Source organism: Vicia villosa, linkage group LG4 (genome assembly GCF_029867415.1).
Source record: "Vicia villosa cultivar HV-30 ecotype Madison, WI linkage group LG4, Vvil1.0, whole genome shotgun sequence".
NCBI lineage: Eukaryota > Viridiplantae > Streptophyta > Magnoliopsida > Fabales > Fabaceae > Vicia > Vicia villosa.
In genome coordinates, this window is record NC_081183.1 from 137,903,300 (window position 1) to 137,924,111 (window position 20,812).

The 20,812-nt window shown below is 35.8% G+C and overlaps 1 protein-coding gene across 1 annotated transcript; it reads left to right on the forward strand.

Annotated features, from left to right (window-relative positions):
• The first annotated feature begins 16,091 nt into the window (after nt 1-16,091).
• On the forward strand, nt 16,092-18,801 carry LOC131597946 (uncharacterized). Its single transcript, XM_058870603.1, has 3 exons — nt 16,092-17,017; nt 17,106-17,993; nt 18,084-18,801. Exons 1-3 carry the CDS (start codon nt 16,092-16,094, stop codon nt 18,799-18,801), a joined length of 2,532 nt encoding a protein of 843 aa, XP_058726586.1.
• Nucleotides 18,802-20,812: the final 2,011 nt, after the last annotated feature.

Below are 20,812 nucleotides of genomic sequence, written 5' to 3' on the forward strand. Positions count from 1 at the left end.
TATTTGTCCTCCCATGTATTTATCTACTAATCCTAAGACTAGAGTTATGTTAACGTATAATTTGTTGACTTTTGTAGTGAGCATGAACAGAGTGTTAATTCAAACACTAACAAAAGGAAGTGGACCAAGGCCAAAAGTCAAAGTAAAGAATTTGGTGAATGGTTTAAAACTCGTGCCCAGAAAGATGATGTGCCATTACAACTTGAAAAACTTTCTAGAGGTCCTAATTTTGTTGCAAAGAGGTATCCAGGTTACGTCATTAATGGATATAGTTTCTATACTACAAAACGAGATACAAATCCCAAAACTCAAAATTCTGGCGTAACTTTAGTTTCACTAACTTCAGGTTTTGCTAGCTCCAAGGATGGAAATCCTAGGACAGAACCCATCACATATTATGGAGCCATTGTTGATATAATTGAGTTATACTGCTATGGAAATTTCAACTTTGTTTTGTTTAAGTGCGATTGGTTTGAGGTTGAAAAAGACAAATATGGACTTACTTGTGTGCGTTTCAATAAGAAAATTTATCAGAATGATCCGTTTGTGATACCTTCTCAAGTTCATCAATGTTACTATGTCCAAGAACCTTTTGATCCAAACCGCCATTATGCTCTGCAAAGGGTTCCACGGGATTTCTTTAACATTGCTGACCCGTCAAACTTACAAGCTGAAACACCTTCTAGTGGAGAAAATAGTGATGGTGATGGTGAATTAAATTGGGTTAGGGAAGACATACATGCAACAATAGCTGAAACACCTCATGAAATGAATGAAGCTGAAAGTGATGGATAGGATTTTGATTATGATGATACCCTATTTGAATTCATGGACTAATGTATATCATCAACAAATACATCTCTTTTCCATTTCTGGTGTAACTGATTGGATATGGCATTGAACAAATACATCTCTTTTCCATTTCTTTATTTGAATATTGTTAATGTTGTTAAATGTTAGCTTTGTCTATGAAATTCATACACGAAACTGCTTAACTTGTTGATTTGATTCAAGTTTTATAGACTTCATTGTATTTTTTTATGATTTAGAGTATATGTAGGTTTTAAGGAACATTCATTTGAAGTATACGCAGGGGATGCTTTTTTCTTTTTTATTTTCCATTTGAACTTTTCATGGATAGGTTTTATGAGCTATATTCATTATCTAAATCTTTATATCATTAGAATTAGAATTATAATCATTATATGTTTTCTTCACAATATACAACAATATTTTTAAATATTGAAATAGAAATATGTTTGGTTCCAATAGACTAGATTTGTGTAACTAAATGTATGTATGACTTTATCTTCATGTCCATGTGAATTTAATTAAAATTGTATACAAAACTTGCTTTTCATATTACAGCAGTAGTCATTCGATACAGAAGATGTCGGTAATAGAGATTAAGTGTGCTAACTAATTTCAAAAAAGCTTAAAATAACTTTTTTCACTTTAAGAAACTGTTAACAAACAATAAGTAGTCTGGTACCAGTAGCCCAATGAGTGTCAAGAGGTGATGACATAGATTGACTTGTCTACTGAGTTTGAAATTGCTTAACATGGGGGTTGGATCCCCATTAGCATAACTCATTTTTGCTCTAGATAGTAATGCTTTGTTGTACTTTGAATGAGTTAGCAACAATAATCCATTGGTTTGAGATTTGATTCTAGAACCTACATGACGCCCCAATTGAGGTATTGCATTCAGACACCTCACCTTGGCTATTATAGAAATGAGACATGGACATTTAAGGCTCTTTCCTTCTAGCTACAAGATAATTTATGAGTGATATGATTTTTCAATTGCTTAGGAAAACCTATTTTTTCAAAGTTATTCCTATTGTTATGTTTTTTGCAATGTTAACAGGAAAATGAAGGAGGTTTCAAACTTGCAAAAGAAGACGACTGCCGCACAAAAGGGTGAACAAGTTACCGCCAATTTTCGGTTGCCTCTATTTAAGTCCAGTGTTGAATTGGCTAAGAAGTATGATATCAAATGTGAGATGGTAAATAATAACCGTGAAGAACCTAGTAAAGTATGCATCTGTCCTCCTTTTGTGCCTGCATCTAGGGAACTTTTCAACTTATCTAAGTTTGAAATTGCTGATTCAAGGATTGATAGTTCGGCCGATGTGTTGTATCAAACCAAAATGAGGACAAGACAGACAACTCCCAGAAAAGTAGGGGCTGAATTTACTGAATTTACTGAAAATACTGAAAATTGAAAACGTAAGATTCTTTAAAAATGGTACTGCAAATAGGTCTTCCTACCTTTGCAGATGGAAACCTTTGCAGATAGGAAGATAAATTGATAGAAAATTGGTAGACTCACTCTAAGAATTTATACGAATTAAGATTTATCCCAAAAGTTATTGATACATCATCCAACACAATTTTTTTCTTTTTGCTTAACATAGTTATGATTAAAATAATAGATTTATTAGAACCATCTTTTTAACTGCTCTTCTTTTCCAAAAAAACCATTATCAACCCAACTCTTCCTATTTCTCTCCGTCTTCTTTATGTTATGCAATCGCAAATTGTTTGTTTTTTCAATAAATATCTAAGAATTTTGTTAAGTTTGAGAGAACAAATTAAAAAGAGATAAAAGTAGAATTGGTCCCTTTAGAATCAATTTTAGATGAATTGGAGAGATAATGGAGAAGAGAATAATGAAATTATCTGTGAAAAAAATACAATTATTTCCTACACTACTACATTTTTGGCCAACGGCCACACTAAAATTTTCCACAGCTCAAAAACTGTGGCCACATATATGATTTGGCCATGGTTATCAAAGCGTAGAATTATGTTATAAAATATTGAATCCGGAGTGTAAAACTGTGGCCTTTACTTCAATTGCCACGGTTATGTAACGATAGATATTTTAAGCCGCAATCAAAAAACCGCGGCCTTATAATTTTTAGTTCAAACTGTGGCCAAAGCCCCAAAAAATACCCCTCCAAAAGTTCCCTCTTTTTTTTTTGTTTCCCTCTATCTTTTTATATTTTCTTTTCTATTTTTTAAATTGAAAAAAAGGAAAAAAATTGAAAGAACAAAAGCACTATATGAATTGTAAAACACACCATGCTGAACAAAAACACGTACACGGTCTCTCTCACAAAACGATATGAAACCCAAATAAGAAGACCCTAACTCCATCTCCATCTCGCTGCGCTGCTGGTACCACCTTCATCTCTGCTTACAGGTTAGTTTCCTTTCAGCTGCATCTCTGCTTAACCTTCATCTCTGCTTCACCTTCATCTCACTAACCTCAATCATCTCACGAACCCTAACTCTTTTCATCTCACGAACCCTAACTCTCTTAATCTAACGAATCCTAACTCTCATCATCCCTTCATCCTTTTCCCAAATATTCTGTTGGTTTAGGTTTTATGTGTTTGTAATTCAATCTTTGATTCAATCTATTACACTATAACATTTTGTTTTGCAGTTAACCTATACATTTTGTTTTGCATGCAGTTTTGATTCCGTTGAACCAACAGAAGATTCTGTTGCAGTCGATTACCTGTGCTAATAAGGTCGGGTTTCATTTTTGCCCATATTGTTATAACTGTTAGATTTTGTTGTGGTGATTTTGTTGTTGTTGTGTTTGGTTATGTTTATGTGATGTTTATGTGATGTTTATGTGAACTGTTGTGTTTGTTATTGTTGTGTTTAGTTATTGAAATAGGTTTGAGTTATAAGAAAACTCTTAATTAGTTGATACTTTACAACACAAGCTTACAACCATTGATGTTTTGTTTAGAAGGTCTAGTGAATTTATCAATGAAATTATATGCATATTTACATCAAATCATCAGAGAATTAGTATATTTATTTCAAGTCATCAAAGAACTATAATGTAATAAATAGTGGCATTAGTTGGTGCTTTGCAGTTTTTGCTTTGCAACAGCCAGTCAGCCTATCCACGATTATGTTTTGGTCTGCTTTAGGCTACTCACACTGCCATTTCGGGCTGCTACGGCCTATCCTCAGAGTTGTTTCATTCTTTCGCGGGCATCAGCAGCTCTTTGGTATTGAGCGAATTGGTTGTCTGTTAAAATCGTGTACTAAATAGTGGCATTAGTTCGTGTTTCAAGTATATTAATAAATTTGAATAGGAATGATGTTGAGAGAACTAATGGAATTAGGATTCAAAATACATGCATGTATGGAGAACTTGTATTGAGTTTAAAGTGAGGTGATGACGTTATAAAGCGTTGGCTAAAATTTATATGGAATAGGGATGAGCATAATTACTGCTACATAGTGGAGTGAGTTTAGAGTGTATTGTTAACTTTTTCATCCATGCATCTTGTGTAATGTTCATGCTTGCATATGTTATTCATAGGACTAATATATGCGGTTTAGTCTTCATTTCTATTGCAGTATGATTTCGGAGAGTATGGTCAAGGTGGGTGTACTCTGTTGTTTATTTAAAAATAAACCTATAGAGCCAGACTAAATCAAGTCAAATTGCCTTTTATTTAAAATACTAGATAATGACTAAGTTCTAAATCAACCGGTGCAAAGCTCAAGAAAAATGTGATGTGTCTGCACTTCTTTATGCACTTCTTTCTCTGCTGAAGTGAATCTTGGAAAATTTGTAGTTGGTTCACATTGTTATCCATCTACGTTATGCTGATTAGTTCTATAATAAAACTTTTGTTGATATAGTCTTTAAAGTTTTCTTGAGATTATCTTGATTTTTCCATGATTATGTATATTTCATGTCATGCATGGTTCCCTACTTATCAAGCCTTTTTGTGTCATCTAATCAGTTTCCTTCAAGAAATTGCCTATTTGTTAGCTTACAATTTGCTAGCAAGTAAGCAGCAACTTTCTAAAGAGATGTATAATCCTATCATTTGTCCTGAAATATACTTTTAGTTTAATTAAATATCAGGAACTAAAAACAAAAACAAACTCCGATAATGAAAAATAAAACAGTAAGCAACGAGAAAGAAGAAAGGGACTCTGATATATGTTGTTGGAATAGTGTTGAGAACTTTGTTTTGTACTTCTTTTATATAACCTCTGAACTGGTTTACAACATTCAGCTCCTTTCCATTTTCCCCTTGTAAAGCCGTTAGTTTGTGGTGTTGCTTGGACCAAAAAATTTTCTGTGTTTACTGTGTGCAGGGATGATGTGAAGAAATTGCCAGATTTTGTGAACCGATTTGGTTCAGTTTTGGATTTATGGCTTTATGTATGAACATGGATTTTTTTTTGTTTTGATGCAAGTTGTTTCTTTTCAATTGTGATATGCAGGGCTGATTTTTGGTTTAGTGTGAATGAGATTAGGCTGATTTTGTGAGCTCTTGTAGATGGTATGAACATGTTTGTGAATGTATGGCAGCTAGGGTAACTTGATTTTGGAAATGTTTATCATAGGAATTCTGCTTCTTGCGAATCTGTTGCACAATTTTGTTTGGAGTTTTCTTGTTATTGTATGTGTAGATGTAAGGCTGAGATTGATAATATGTAGGACTATTTATTGCTTGAATTCTAAATTGTTTGGAGTTAAATGTCTTTTTGGAACTGTCTTGGTTATTTTATATATGTATGCTGGACTGTTTTCTTTTTTGGTTTTGTTTAATGTGCAGTTGGTTTTGTGTGTTTTGTGAGTGACACTTTTTTTTCCTTTTCCTTACTACTTGCACTCAAATATGAAAAGTTCATATTAATCTTTTCCCTCCTAAGGCTATACTTATAGCCACTACATAAGGATAAAGTTAGTTACAACTATAAGAAAAAAAACCAATTCTGAGTTGTTTGAAGTTGATAGATTTTGTTAGGGTTATGTGATGTTTCTATTCTATTGTGAACAAATCGATACACTATAGTTCGAAGTGTTGTCGTATAGTGGTTATGGTTCGAAGTGTTGTCATTAATATCACTATGTTTTTTCTCGAAATCATACACCCTGTGATGATTCTGATGTGAATCTTGATTGTTATGTAGATATACATGTTGTTCTTCCCAGCGTCGTCACAAAATTACTGGAAGATTATATCCTCCCATGTAACAACACCTTTTTTATTTAATTTATGTATTCAGATTGATATGAATGTTAGTTCTTTTCTTAACTAATTAGTTCTAAATTAGGTATAATGTATAGACAATAATTCTTTCAATTAGGTATAATGTGAAGGATAGAAAAACACTTAGAAAGGGGGGGGGGTTTGAATAAGTGTAGCTTTAAAAACTTGACAGATAAAAATAAATTGCACAGTTATTTTTATCCTGGTTCGTTGTTAACTAAACTACTCCAGTCCACCCCCGCAGAGATGATTTACCTCAACTGAGGATTTAATCCACTAATCGCACGGATTACAATGGTTTTCCACTTAGTCAGCAACTAAGTCTTCCAGAGTCTTCTGATCACACACTGATCACTCCAGGAACAACTGCTTAGATACCCTCTAAGACTTTTCTAGAGTATACTGATCCACACGATCACTCTAGTTACAACCTGCTTAGATAACCTCTAAGACTTCCTAGAGTATTCTGATCCACACGATCACTCTAGTTCCTTACAACTTAATGTAATCAATTCTAAGAGTATTACAAATGCTTCTTAAAAGCTATAATCACAAACTGTGATATTTCTCTTAACGTTTAAGCTTAATCTCACTAATATATTACAACAGCAATGTAGTGAGCTTTGATGAAGATGAAGATTCTGAGCTTTGATTTGAACAGCGTTTCAGCAAGTTGATATTCACAGAAATAGGTGTAGAATTGGTTAACCTTGCTTCTCATCAGAACTTCATATTTATAGGCGTTGGAGAAGATGACCGTTGAGTGCATTTAATGCTTTGCGTGTTCCGTACAGCATCGCATTTAATGTTATACGCTTTTGTCAACTACCTCGAGCCTTGTTCACGCTGTGTCTACTGACGTAGCCTTTAATAGCTTTTAACGTTCCTTTTGTCAGTCAGCGTAGCTTGCCACTTGTACTTCCTTCTGATCTGATGTTTGTGAATACAACGTTTGAATATCATCAGAGTCAAACAGCTTGGTGCAAAGCATCTTCTGATCTTCTGACCTTGAAGTGCTTCTGAGCGTGATACCATCAGAACTTCAGTGCTTCTGCTCTCTTGTTCTTCTGATGCTTCCATAGACCCATGTTCTGATTCTGCTTCGACCATCTTCTGATGTCTTGCCAGACCATGTTCTGATGTTGCATGCTGAACCCTTTGAGACAAAGCTTCTGAGCGCTGAATTATGCGTACTCTTTATATATTTCCTGAAAAGGAAATTGCATTGGATTAGAGTACCATATTATCTTAAGCAAAATTCATATTATTGTTATCATCAAAACTAAGATAATTGATCAGAACAAATCTTGTTCTAACAATCTCCCCCTTTTTGATGATGACAAAAACATTTATAAATGATATGAATTTGCGATCAGAAAGAACAGACGGCAAAAGACAAATTACACAGCTATAGCATAAGCATATGAATATGTCTCCCCCTGAGATTAACAATCTCCCCCTGAGATAAATAATCTCCCCCTGAAATAAATACTCGAAGAACTTTAATAAAAGACTTCCCTGATTATTTCGGTAGAGACGATCATATAAGCTTCTTGTCTTCAGAGAATTCATAGCTTCTGACTTCTGCTTCCATTGGACAACTTCAGAACTTAGAATTTCTTTAGATCCTTAGAACACTCACAGCTTCTGATTCCTGCTTCCATCTAGGACAGCTTCAGAACTTGAATTTCTTTGATCTTCTGAACATTCACAGCTTCTGACTTCTGCTTCCATCTAGGACAGCTTCAGAACTTGAATTTCTTTGATCTTCTGAACATTCACAGCTTCTGATTTCTGCTTCCATCTAGGACAGCTTCAGAACTTGAGTTTTCTGGATCTTTAGAACATTCACAGCTTCTGATTTCTGCTTCCCTCGGATAGCTTCAGAGCTTTGAATTTCTACCAACATCACTTCATGCTAGATTTGTATCAGAACATTGTTGAATGTACCAGAGCATCATCTGAGCATCTCTACATCCTGAAATGTTACAGAACAAAAACTAAACGACAAAAGTCAGCATGAACGAGTCAGAACATAAAATGTATATTAGAACACATGATATGTATCAGAGCCATATAGGCTAAAATAATGTATCAGAGCAAATAGAATTTTGTCAGATCAAATAGACAAATATGGATCAAATTCTATTATCAGTGCTTCTGATTCATTCTTCTTTCTTGCTTCTGATTTCTGAAGCTTGACAGCACTCAGCTTGCTTCAGTTTCCATGAGTGCTTCTTTTTACAGAAGAACACTTCTTATGGTTTTGCTTCTTGTGTTTGCTTTGAAGATTCTCTTCACTTCTTTATACCTGCAAAACACTTAAACCATATAGAACTTGCAGTTCTTGTTAGTAAATGTGTGGGAGCTTTACCCAGCAACTGATAGATTAATCAAATCATTTATCATTTATCTTCTCCCCCTTTTTGTCATATCATCAAAAAAAAAAAAAGATTCAGAGACAAACAAAACGAAACAAATGATGGATAGCATTTAATGTTACGTGACATGAGGAGAGATAATAAAGACAAATGAGGTGACTAGCACAGTTACCTATGGTCGGCGTCCCTTCAACTGCACGCGCGCTTATCCATGAACAGTAACGACAGGTTTACCATCCCGAGATAAAACGTTACAGCTGTTTTGCTTTAACAGAGGTTCTGAATCAACTTAGACAATGAAACGTTAGTAGTAACCGAATCATAATTTCTAAAAGATTTCAATCAGAACTTCTGATTTAAAAAGAAATCCACATTTATTTCAGAAGATACTCATACGTAAGAACTTCTCATCTTCTCATTCTGGGCATAAATCCATACTGATGTTCTTCAGAATGAACTTAAACCTATCTTCAGCCAGGGGTTTTGTAAAGATATCAGCCCATTGATGGTCTGTATCCACAAAGTTTAAAGATATAACACCCTTCTGAACATAGTCCCTTATGAAATGATGTTTAATCTCAATATGTTTAGCTTTTGAATGAAGAATAGGATTCTTAGATAAACATATAGCAGAAGTATTATCACAGAATATAGGAATGTTACTCTCAAATATCTGATAATCTTCTAGCTGACTCTTCATCCAGAGCATCTGTGTACTGCAACCAGCAGCAGCGACATATTCTGCTTCTGTTGTTGATAGAGCAATAGTTGCTTGCTTCTTGCTATACCAGGAGATCAAATGACTTCCAAGAAATTGGCAACTTCCCGAAGTACTCTTTCTTTCAATTCTGTCTCCAGCATAGTCAGCATCGCAGAATCCTACTAAGTTGTATTCTTTAGATTTTCTGTAAACTAAGCCAACATTAGTAGTACCTTTCAGATACCTTAGAATTCTCTTAACAGCAGTTAAATGAGATTCTCTAGGATCTGATTGGAATCTAGCACACAAACAAACACTGAACAGAATGTCAGGTCTAGAAGCAGTCAGATATAGAAGAGATCCAATCATACCTCTGTATAACTTCTGATCTACCTTCTTACTTACCTCATCCTTACCTAGGATGCATGTTGGATGCATAGGAGTTTTGGCTTCTTTGTAGTCTAGAAGATTAAACTTCTTCAGAAGTTCCTTCACATACTTGGTTTGGTGAACATACGTTCCTTCTGATGTTTGATTTATTTGTATTCCAAGGAAATACTTGAGTTCTCCCATCATGCTCATTTCAAACTCAGCCTGCATAGACTCAGCAAACTCCTTTCCAAGTGTAGCATTAGATGTTCCAAAAATAATATCATCTACATATATTTGACAAATTAAAATATCCCTTTTAAAGGTTTTACAAAAGAGAGTAGTGTCCACTTTTCCTCTAGTGAAACCATTATCCAGAAGGAAAGAACTTAAGCGTTCATACCAAGCTCTGGGAGCTTGTTTCAATCCATATAACGATTTCTTTAATTTAAAAACATGATTAGGAGAAATAGAGTCTTCAAAACCAGGAGGTTGATGGACATAAACTTCTTCATCTATATAACCATTTAAGAAGGCACTCTTAACATCCATTTGATAGAGAGTGATGTTATGTTGAGTGGCAAATGAAATTAATAGACGGATAGATTCTAACCTGGCCACTGGTGCAAAGGTTTCTGTATAGTCAATCCCTTCTTGCTGACTATAACCCTGAGCCACCAGTCTGGCTTTGTTCCTTACCACTTCACCTTTCTCACTGAGCTTGTTTCTGAAGACCCATTTTGTACCAATTATATTGAATCCATCTGGTCTAGGAACAAGATCCCAAACATCATTCCTTGTAAACTGATTCAGTTCTTCTTGCATAGCAATTATCCAGTCTGGATCTTCTAGAGCATGATCAACAGAAGTTGGCTCGATCAAAGATACAAGACCTAATTGACAGTCTGCATTGTTCTTAAGGAATGCTCTTGTTCTGATTGGATCATCCTTCTTTCCAAGAATGACATCTTCTGAATGACCAGAGATGTGTCTGGATGATCTTCTGACAGATGGTTCTTCAGATATGCTTAGATTCTCCAGAGAAGCTGATACTTGATCTTCAGATTCTTTGCTTCTGAGAAGCTCTGCTTCTGATGCGTTGCTTCTTGGCTCAACAACTTCTGATATATCAATATCACAATCTGCAAAATTATCAAACTGCTTTGATTTTTCAGAACCAAGCTTATCATCAAACCTGATATTGATTGATTCTTCTACAATCAATGTTTCAGTATTGTATACTCTGTAGCCTTTTGAGCGTTCAGAATATCCAAGAAGGAAACATTTTTGAGCTTTGGAATCAAACTTACCAAGATGATCTTTAGTGTTCAGAATAAAACATACACATCCAAAAGGATGGAAATATGAAATGTTGGGCTTTCTATTCTTCCACAATTCATAAGGAGTCTTATTTAGAATAGGTCTGATAGAGATTCTATTCTGAATATAGCATGCAGTGTTTATTGCTTCTGCCCAGAAATGCTTAGCCATATTGGTTTCATTGATCATGGTTCTGGCCATTTCTTGCAGAGTCCTATTCTTTCGTTCTACAACTCCATTTTGCTGTGGAGTTCTAGGACAAGAGAAATCATGGGCAATACCATTTTCTTTGAAGAATTCTTCAAAGGATCTGTTCTCAAATTCACCACCATGATCACTTCTGACCTTTATGATTTTACACTCTTTTTCAGATTGAATCTGAATGCAGAAATCAAAGAACACTGAATGAGACTCATCCTTGTGTTTCAAGAATTTTACCCATGTCCAGCGGCTATAATCATCTACGATGACTAATCCATATTTCTTCCCTCTGACAGATGCTGTTTTGACTGGGCCAAACAGATCAATGTGCAAGAGTTCTAATGGCCTTGAGGTAGAAACAACATTCTTGGACTTGAATGCAGGTTTGGAGAACTTGCCCTTCTGACATGCTTCACAAAGAGCATCTGATTTGAATTTCAGATTAGGGAGTCCTCTGACAAGATTCAGTTTGTTAATCTGAGAAATCTTTCTCAAACTAGCATGACCTAATCTTCTGTGCCAGACCCACTGCTCTTCAGAAACAGACATAAGACAAGTCACCTTCTGACTCATAAGATCTTGCAGATCTGTCTTATAAATGTTGTTCTTCCTCTTGCCTGTAAATAGGATTGAGCCATCCTTCTGATTTACAGCCTTGCAAGACTCTTGATTAAAGATTATATCATAACCATTGTCACTCAATTGACTGATAGATAAGAGGTTATGTGTTAATCCTTCTACAAGAAGTACATTAGAAATGGAAGGAGAGTTACCAGACTTTATAGTTCCAGAGCCAATTATCTTGCCCTTCTGATCTCCTCCAAACTTGACTTCCCCTCCAGACTTAAGCACCAGGTCTTGGAACATAGACCTTCTTCCTGTCATATGTCGTGAGCATCCAGAGTCCAGGTACCATGACATGTTGTGCTTTGTCCATTTTGCAGTCAAGGATATCTGCAATAGGAATAATCTTATCCTTAGGTACCCACATCTTTTTGGGTCCTTTCTTGTTAGATTTTCTCAAGTTCTGATTGAACTTGGGTTTAACATTGTAAGCAATAGGAGGAACAGCATGATAATTTTTAATGTGAGTTTCATGATATTTCCTAGGTTGTGTCACATGCTTCTTAGTGTGTGTTATGTGAAAACTTTGAGCATGTGAAGTGTGCCTAATATCATGGGAGTGGCCATACTTGAACTGATCATACAATGGCTTGTATGTGAATTTCATTTCATCAACAGGTTCAAGTTTGTATGGGGTTTCACCCTCAAAACCAATGCCGACTCTTTTGTTTCCAGACACAGCATATATCATAGAAGCTAGCTGACTTCTGCCAATACTTCTAGATAAGAACTTCCTGAAACTTAAATCATATTCTTTCAGAATATGGTTTAGACTGGGAGTGGATTTTTCTGAATCAGAAGGAGATCCAACATTGTTGGATAATTTTAAAAGTTTTTCTTTTAATTCAGAATTCTCCAACTCAAGCTTCTTTGTTTCAAATTCAAATAGCTTTTTCAGCTTTTTGTATTTGAGACTGATCTGAGACTTGAGTTCCAGAAGTTCAGTTAGACCAGAAACTAACTCATCTCTAGTAAGTTCAGAAAATACCTCTTCAGAATCTGATTCTGATGTAGATTCTGATTCGTCATCTTCTGTCGCCATCAGCGCACAGTTAGCCTGCTCATCTTCAGAGTCTGAATCATCTTCTGACTCATCCCAGGTTGCCATAAGACCTTTCTTCTTATGAAACTTCTTCTTGGGATTTTCATTCTGAAGTTTTGGACATTCATTCTTGAAGTGTCCAGGCTCATTGCATTCATAGCACATGACCTTCTTCTTGTCAAATCTTCTTTCATCAGAAGATTCTCCACGTTCAAATTTCTTTGAACTTCTGAAGCCTCTGAACTTCCTTTGCTTGGTCTTCCAGAGTTGATTTAGCCTTCTGGAGATCAAGGACAGTTCATCTTCTTCTTCAGATTCTGATTCTTCAGGATCTTCTTCTCTAGCCTGAAAAGCGTTAGTGCATTTCTTGATATTGGATTTTAATGCAATAGACTTACCTTTCTTTTGAGGCTCATTTGCGTCCAGCTCTATTTCATGACTTCTCAAGGCACTGATAAGCTCTTCCAGAGAAACTTCATTCAGATTCTTTGCAATCTTGAATGCAGTCACCATAGGACCCCATCTTCTGGGTAAGCTTCTGATGATCTTCTTTACGTGATCAGCCTTGGTGTATCCCTTGTCAAGAACTCTCAATCCAGCAGTAAGAGTTTGAAATCTTGAAAACATCTTTTCAATGTCTTCATCATCCTCCATCTTGAAGGCTTCATACTTCTGGATTAAAGCTAGAGCTTTAGTCTCCTTGACTTGAGCATTTCCTTCATGAGTCATTTTCAAGGACTCATATATGTCATAGGCCGTTTCCCTGTTAGATATCTTCTCATACTCAGCATGAGAGATAGCATTCAGCAAAACAGTTCTGCATTTATGATGATTCCTGAAAAGCTTTTTCTGATCATCATTCATTTCTTGCCTTGTCAGCTTTACGCCACTGGCATTTACTGGATGTTTGTAACCATCCATCAGAAGATCCCATAGATCACCATCTAGACCAAGAAAGTAACTTTCCAGTTTATCTTTCCAGTATTCAAAGTTTTCACCATCAAATACCGGCGGTCTAGTATAACCATTGTTACCGTTGTATTGCTCAGCAGAGCCAGATGTAGATGCAGGTGTAGACTTTTCACTTTCATCAACCATCTTTTACTGAAGCGTTTTTCTCTTCCTGAATCTTTTCTAAACACGGTTAAGTGCTTGCACCTTAGAACCGGCGCTCTGATGCCAATTGAAGGATAGAAAAACACTTAGAAAGGGGGGGGGGGGTTTGAATAAGTGTAGCTTTAAAAACTTGACAGATAAAAATAAATTGCACAGTTATTTTTATCCTGGTTCGTTGTTAACTAAACTACTCCAGTCCACCCCCGCAGAGATGATTTACCTCAACTGAGGATTTAATCCACTAATCGCACGGATTACAATGGTTTTCCACTTAGTCAGCAACTAAGTCTTCCAGAGTCTTCTGATCACACACTGATCACTCCAGGAACAACTGCTTAGATACCCTCTAAGACTTTTCTAGAGTATACTGATCCACACGATCACTCTAGTTACAACCTGCTTAGATAACCTCTAAGACTTCCTAGAGTATTCTGATCCACACGATCACTCTAGTTCCTTACAACTTAATGTAATCAATTCTAAGAGTATTACAAATGCTTCTTAAAAGCTATAATCACAAACTGTGATATTTCTCTTAACGTTTAAGCTTAATCTCACTAATATATTACAACAGCAATGTAGTGAGCTTTGATGAAGATGAAGATTCTGAGCTTTGATTTGAACAGCGTTTCAGCAAGTTGATATTCACAGAAATAGGTGTAGAATTGGTTAACCTTGCTTCTCATCAGAACTTCATATTTATAGGCGTTGGAGAAGATGACCGTTGAGTGCATTTAATGCTTTGCGTGTTCCGTACAGCATCGCATTTAATGTTATACGCTTTTGTCAACTACCTCGAGCCTTGTTCACGCTGTGTCTACTGACGTAGCCTTTAATAGCTTTTAACGTTCCTTTTGTCAGTCAGCGTAGCTTGCCACTTGTACTTCCTTCTGATCTGATGTTTGTGAATACAACGTTTGAATATCATCAGAGTCAAACAGCTTGGTGCAAAGCATCTTCTGATCTTCTGACCTTGAAGTGCTTCTGAGCGTGATACCATCAGAACTTCAGTGCTTCTGCTCTCTTGTTCTTCTGATGCTTCCATAGACCCATGTTCTGATTCTGCTTCGACCATCTTCTGATGTCTTGCCAGACCATGTTCTGATGTTGCATGCTGAACCCTTTGAGACAAAGCTTCTGAGCGCTGAATTATGCGTACTCTTTATATATTTCCTGAAAAGGAAATTGCATTGGATTAGAGTACCATATTATCTTAAGCAAAATTCATATTATTGTTATCATCAAAACTAAGATAATTGATCAGAACAAATCTTGTTCTAACATAATGTTAGTTCTTTTCATACCTCATTAGTCTTATGAAATGTTATATGTGAGTTTGTTTTTGTTTCTGAGAGTTAACAGTTACATGCTTTTGTAATATTTTTTCAATGACCTACACAAAATAAAATATCCCATTAGTATCATGATTTGTTAGGATAATAATAATAATATAGATATTACTAGTTGCTGTTATATTCTGTTGCATCTCTTGAAAATAAAAAACTACTCCCATATGAGAGAACATGTTTTGGTTCTGTTTTTGAAAATTAAAGTCATTGCAGAACATGTTTTGGTACTGTTAGTACATTTTTTTTGTATGAATTCAGTTTTGAATGTGTTATGTGTTGTGTTTCAAATATTTAGATTATTAAGTGATGGACAAAGAGTGGACTAAATTTTCGTGGTTTAGTCAAGAGTACATGAACGGTGTTACTCGATTTTTAGAATTTTCCTTCACTAATGGAAGACCTCAAGGAGATGAGCTTCTATGCCCTTGTGCTAAATGTAAAAATTTGTATTGGAAAACAAGGGATATTATTACGGATCACCTAATAGCCAAAGGTTTTCTAAAAGGTTATGACGTTTGGTTGCACCATGGGGAGAAACTACAAAGGTCTATGGAAATTGGTGGTGGTATGGAAGATCAAGAGGGATCACATGATGACATTCTTGGCTTGTTGCATTATATATATGGAGATAGGGCAGAAGCACACGCAGTTCATGAAGGTCCCAATGACGAGGCTAGAACGTTTTACAATTTGATTAAAGAGGCGGAACAAGAACTCTACCCTGGATGCAAAGACTTCTCTTCGTTATCATTCACGATTTGACTCTACTTGTTGAAATGTCTCCACGGCTGGAGCAATACGTCATTCACTGCCCTATTAGAATTGTTGAAAGAAGCAATGCCTGATTTGAACATTTCAGTATCATTTTACAAGACAAAAGCAATGATAAGTGGTTTAGGCCTTGATTAGAAGAAGATAGATGCATGCCCAAACAATTGCATGCTATTTTGGAAGGAGCATGAAAAGGACAATTCTTGCACTATTTGTGAAGCTTCACAGTGGAAACAAAATGCTCCAATTGAAGGATGCGAGTCTGAGCAACCAAAAAATGACTATAGAGTTCTTGCAAAAGTTTTGAGGCACTTTCCATTGATTCCTAGACTACAAAGGTTGTTCATGTGTTCAAGGACAGCTGAGTCAATGAGATGGCATGAAGAAGAGCGCTCAAAGGATGGGAAATTGAGGCATCCTGCTGATGGTAAAGCGTGGAAGGACTTTGATGAGCTCCATCCAGATTTTTCTAGTGAGTCCCGCAATGTAAGACTTGGCTTAACGAGTGATGGGTTTAATCCATTTAGGACCATGAGCTTATCTCATAGTACATGGCCTGTCTTGATGATGGTATATAACACACCACCTTGGTTGTCCATGAAACCTGAATATACAATGTTGTCATTGTTGATTCCTGGACCAAAATCTCCAGGCAAAGATATCGATGTTTACCTCCAACCACTGATAGAGGAGATAAAGGAGTTATGGGAATTCGGCATAGAGACATACGATTCTTCAATGAATCAAACTTTTCAAATGCGTGCAGCTCTTTTGTGGACATTTAGTGACTACCCTGCTTATGCTATGTTGTCGGGCTGGAGCACCAAAGGAAAATTTGTGTGTGCATGTTGTAAATCTAACACCAATTCGTTATACCTCAAACACAGTCATAAGATGTGTTATATGGACCACCGTACCTTTTTACCAAGAACTCATTCTTGGAGAGACGATGTCAAATCATTTAATGGAGAAGAAGAACATAAGACTGCACCATCCATGTTAAACATGGCAGAAATTCTTGAACTCTTAAAAGATTTCAATAATGAATTCAGGAAAAAGAAAAAGAAGAAAGTTAATGGCCCGTGGAAGAAGAGGTCAATTTTTTTTAGTTTCCTTACTGGGCTCAAAATACATTGCGCCAAAATTTAGATGTAATGCACATTGAAAAAAACATATTGATAGTATTGTTGGAACTCTTTTGGACATCCTGGGGAAGACAAAAGATCATATTAAAGCCCATTATGATTTGCAGGAAATGGGAATTAGAGAAATACTTCATCCAAGGGAGATTGGTGGAGGACGTTCAGAGTTTGCAAAAGCATGTTTCTCAATGACTCCGCACGAGAAGTCAATTTTTTGTGGAGTTATAAAGGCTGCCAAGTTACCAGATTGGACTGCATCAAATATTTCAAAATGTGTACAAGTTGCTGACAAAAAAATATCTGGTTACAAGAGCCATGATGCGCATTTCATGTTACATTATTTGTTGCAAATTGTAGTAAGAAGCACAATGCCCAAGGAGGTGGCAACCCCACTAATTCTTCTTGGTTCCTTTTTCCGCTCTCTATGTCAGAAAGTTATACAAGTGGAAGATTTAGATTACCTAGAAGATGAGATTGCAAAGATACTTTGTCAGTTGGAGATGATATTTCCTCCAAGTTTCTTTGAAATAATGGTTCACTTGCCTATTCACCTGGTAAATGAAGTTAGATTGGGTGGTCCTGTTCAATTTCGATGGATGTATCCCACCGAAAGATACTTGTGTAAACTTAAGAACTATGTCCGCAATAGAGCTTATCCTAAAGGTTCTATTGCCGAGGGGTATCTGGCTGAAGAAGCTATAACATTTTGCTCAAGGTATTTGCATAGCAATGTAGATACAAGGTTGAATAGGAAGAGTCGGAATTATGATGTTACTGATTTACTTGAAATAGATCTAGATGATTACTTTACAACTGCTGGTCGTCCTTTAGGAGGGGCAGGTGAACCCTTTCATCTTGATGTGAAATCAAAGGATGATGCCCATCGATACATCTTATTCAATTGCAATGAAGTTCAAATTTACATCAGGTAGTACAATAACTATTTGTCCTCCCATGTATTTATCTACTAATCCTAAGACTAGAGTTATGTTAACGTATAATTTGTTGACTTTTGTAGTGAGCATGAACGGAGTGTTAATTCAAACACTAACAAAAGGAAGTGGACCAAGGCCAAAAGTCAAAGTAAAGAATTTGGTGAATGGTTTAAAACTCGTGCCCAGAAAGATGATGTGCCATTACAACTTGAAAAACTTTCTAGAGGACCTAATTTTGTTGCAAAGAGGTATCCAGGTTACGTCATTAATGGATATAGTTTCTATACTACAAAACGAGATACAAACCCCAAAACTCAAAATTCTGGCGTAACTTTAGTTTCACTAACTTCAAGTTTTGCTAGCTCCAAGGATGGAAATCCTAGGACAGAACCCATCACATATTATGGAGCCATTGTTGATATAATTGAGTTATACTACTATGGAAATTTCAACTTTGTTTTGTTTAAGTGCGATTGGTTTGAGGTTGAAAAAGACAAATATGGACTTACTTGTGTGCGTTTCAATAAGAAAATTTATCAGAATGATCCGTTTGTGATACCTTCTCAAGCTCATCAATGTTACTATGTCCAAGAACCTTTTGATCCAAACCGCCATTATGCTCTGCAAAGAGTTCCACGGGATTTCTTTAACATTGCTGACCCGTCTAACTTACAAGCTGAAACACCTTCTAGTGGAGAAAATAGTGATGGTGATGGTGAATTAAATTGGGTTAGGGAAGACATACATGCAACAATAGTTGAAACACCTCATGAAATGAATGAAGCTGAAAGTGATGGATAGGATTTTGATTATGATGATACCCTATTTGAATTCATGGACTAATGTATATCATCAACAAATACATCTCTTTTCCATTTCTGGTGTAACTGATTGGATATGGCATTGAACAAATACATCTCTTTTCCATTTCTTTATTTGAATATTGTTAATGTTGTTAATTGTTAGCTTTGTCTTTGAAATTCATACACGAAACTGCTTAACTTGTTGATTTGATTCAAGTTTTATAGACTTCATTGTATTTTTTTATGATTTAGAGTATATGCAGGTTTTAAGGAACATTCATTTGAAGTATACGCAGGGGATGTTTTTTTCTTTTTTATTTTCTATTTGAACTTTTCATGGATTGGTTTTATGAGTTGTATTCATTATCTAAATCTTAATATCATTAGAATTAGAATTATAATCATTATATGTTTTCTTCACAATATACAACAATATTTTTAAATATTGAAATATAAATATGTTTGGTTCCAATAGACTAGATTTGTGTAACAAAATGTATGTATGACTTTATCTTCATGTCCATGTGAATTTAATTAAAATTGTATACAAAACTTGCTTTTCTTATTACAGCAGTAGTCATTCGATACAGAAGATGTCGGTAATAGAGATTAAGTGTGCTAACTAATTTCAAAAAAGCTTAAAATAACTTTTTTCACTTTAAGAAACTGTTAACAAACAATAAGTAGTCTGGTACCAGTAGCCCAATGAGTGTCAAGAGGTGATGACATAGATTGACATGTCTACTGAGTTTGAAATTGCTTAACATGGGGGTTGGATCCCCATTATCATAACTCATTTTTGCTCTAGATAGTAATGCTTTGTTGTACTTTGAATGAGTTAGTAACAATAATCCATTGGTTTGAGATTTGATTCTAGAACCTACATAACGCCCCAATTGAGGTATTGCATTCAGACACCTCACCTTGGCTGTTATAGCAATGAGACATGGACATTTAAGGCTCTTTCCTTCTAGCTACAAGATAATTTATGAGTGATATGATTTTTCAATTGCTTAGGAAAACCTATTTTTTCAAAGTTATTCCTATTGTTATGTTTTTTGCAATGTTAACAGGAAAATGAAGAAGGTTTCAAACTTGCAAAAGAAGACGACTGTCGCACAAAAGGGTGAACAAGTTACCGCCAATTTTCGGTTGCCTCTATTTAAGTCCAGTGTTGAATTGGCTAAGAAGTATGATATCAAATGTGAGATGGTATATAATAACCGTGAAGAACCTAGTAAAGTATGCATCTGTCCTCCTTTTGTGCCTGCATCTAGGGAACTTTTCAACTTATCTAAGTTTGAAATTGCTGATTCAAGGATTGATATAGTTCGGCCGATGTGTTGTATCAAACCAAAATGAGGACAAGACAGACAACTCCCAGAAAAGTAGGGGCTGAATTTACTGATTCAAGGACCAGGCAGCAAGTAATTCCCAAAACAGGGCCTGAAGTTGCTTCAAGGACCAGGCAGCAACTTACTAAAAAAACAGGGCCTGTGTAGCAACCTGCCCTAAAATTTAAATTTCTAGAGTCGCCACCTATTCTGAAGGGCGAATAGGAAACCCTACGCAGTTTAGAGATCGGGATAAGATACTATATTCAGGTCGAGGGAAGGTGTTAGGCACCCTCAACCCTTTCCTAAAGGTTAACATTGCAAAGATAAGGGTTATGGCAAAACATAAAGAAAGATGACAGACAGTTAATGGGGTTAAAAAGTCTAATTATATGAACATGATTAGAGTTTGGAAGGGGGACTCGCCTTGTTGCCAAGTGCCTAGGTACCTCCTTATGGAGGATCAGAGTCTACGTAGTTCGGGGACAGGGTTGTACGCCTTAGAATTGAATTTGATTGTATTTGAAGTTGTTTTGAAATGCAAATGTTCGAAGGTATTTTGAATTACCTTATCGCAGTTGTGAACATCGCAGTGTTGAAAAACTGTAGTATCGTGGTTTAGTGTTTTTTTTAGATTTAGGCATACAACCCTGGTTTTAATTTGTACCATTAATC

Coding starts and splice junctions, on each gene's coding strand:
- LOC131597946 (XM_058870603.1), top strand. CDS start 16,092: ATGCTATTTTGGAAGGAGCATGAAAAGGACAATTCTTGCACTATTTGT. Junction 17,018..17,105: donor AATGGCCCGTGGAAGAAGAG/GTCAATTTTTTT, acceptor ACATATTGATAG/TATTGTTGGAACTCTTTTGG. Junction 17,994..18,083: donor GAAGTTCAAATTTACATCAG/GTAGTACAATAA, acceptor TGACTTTTGTAG/TGAGCATGAACGGAGTGTTA.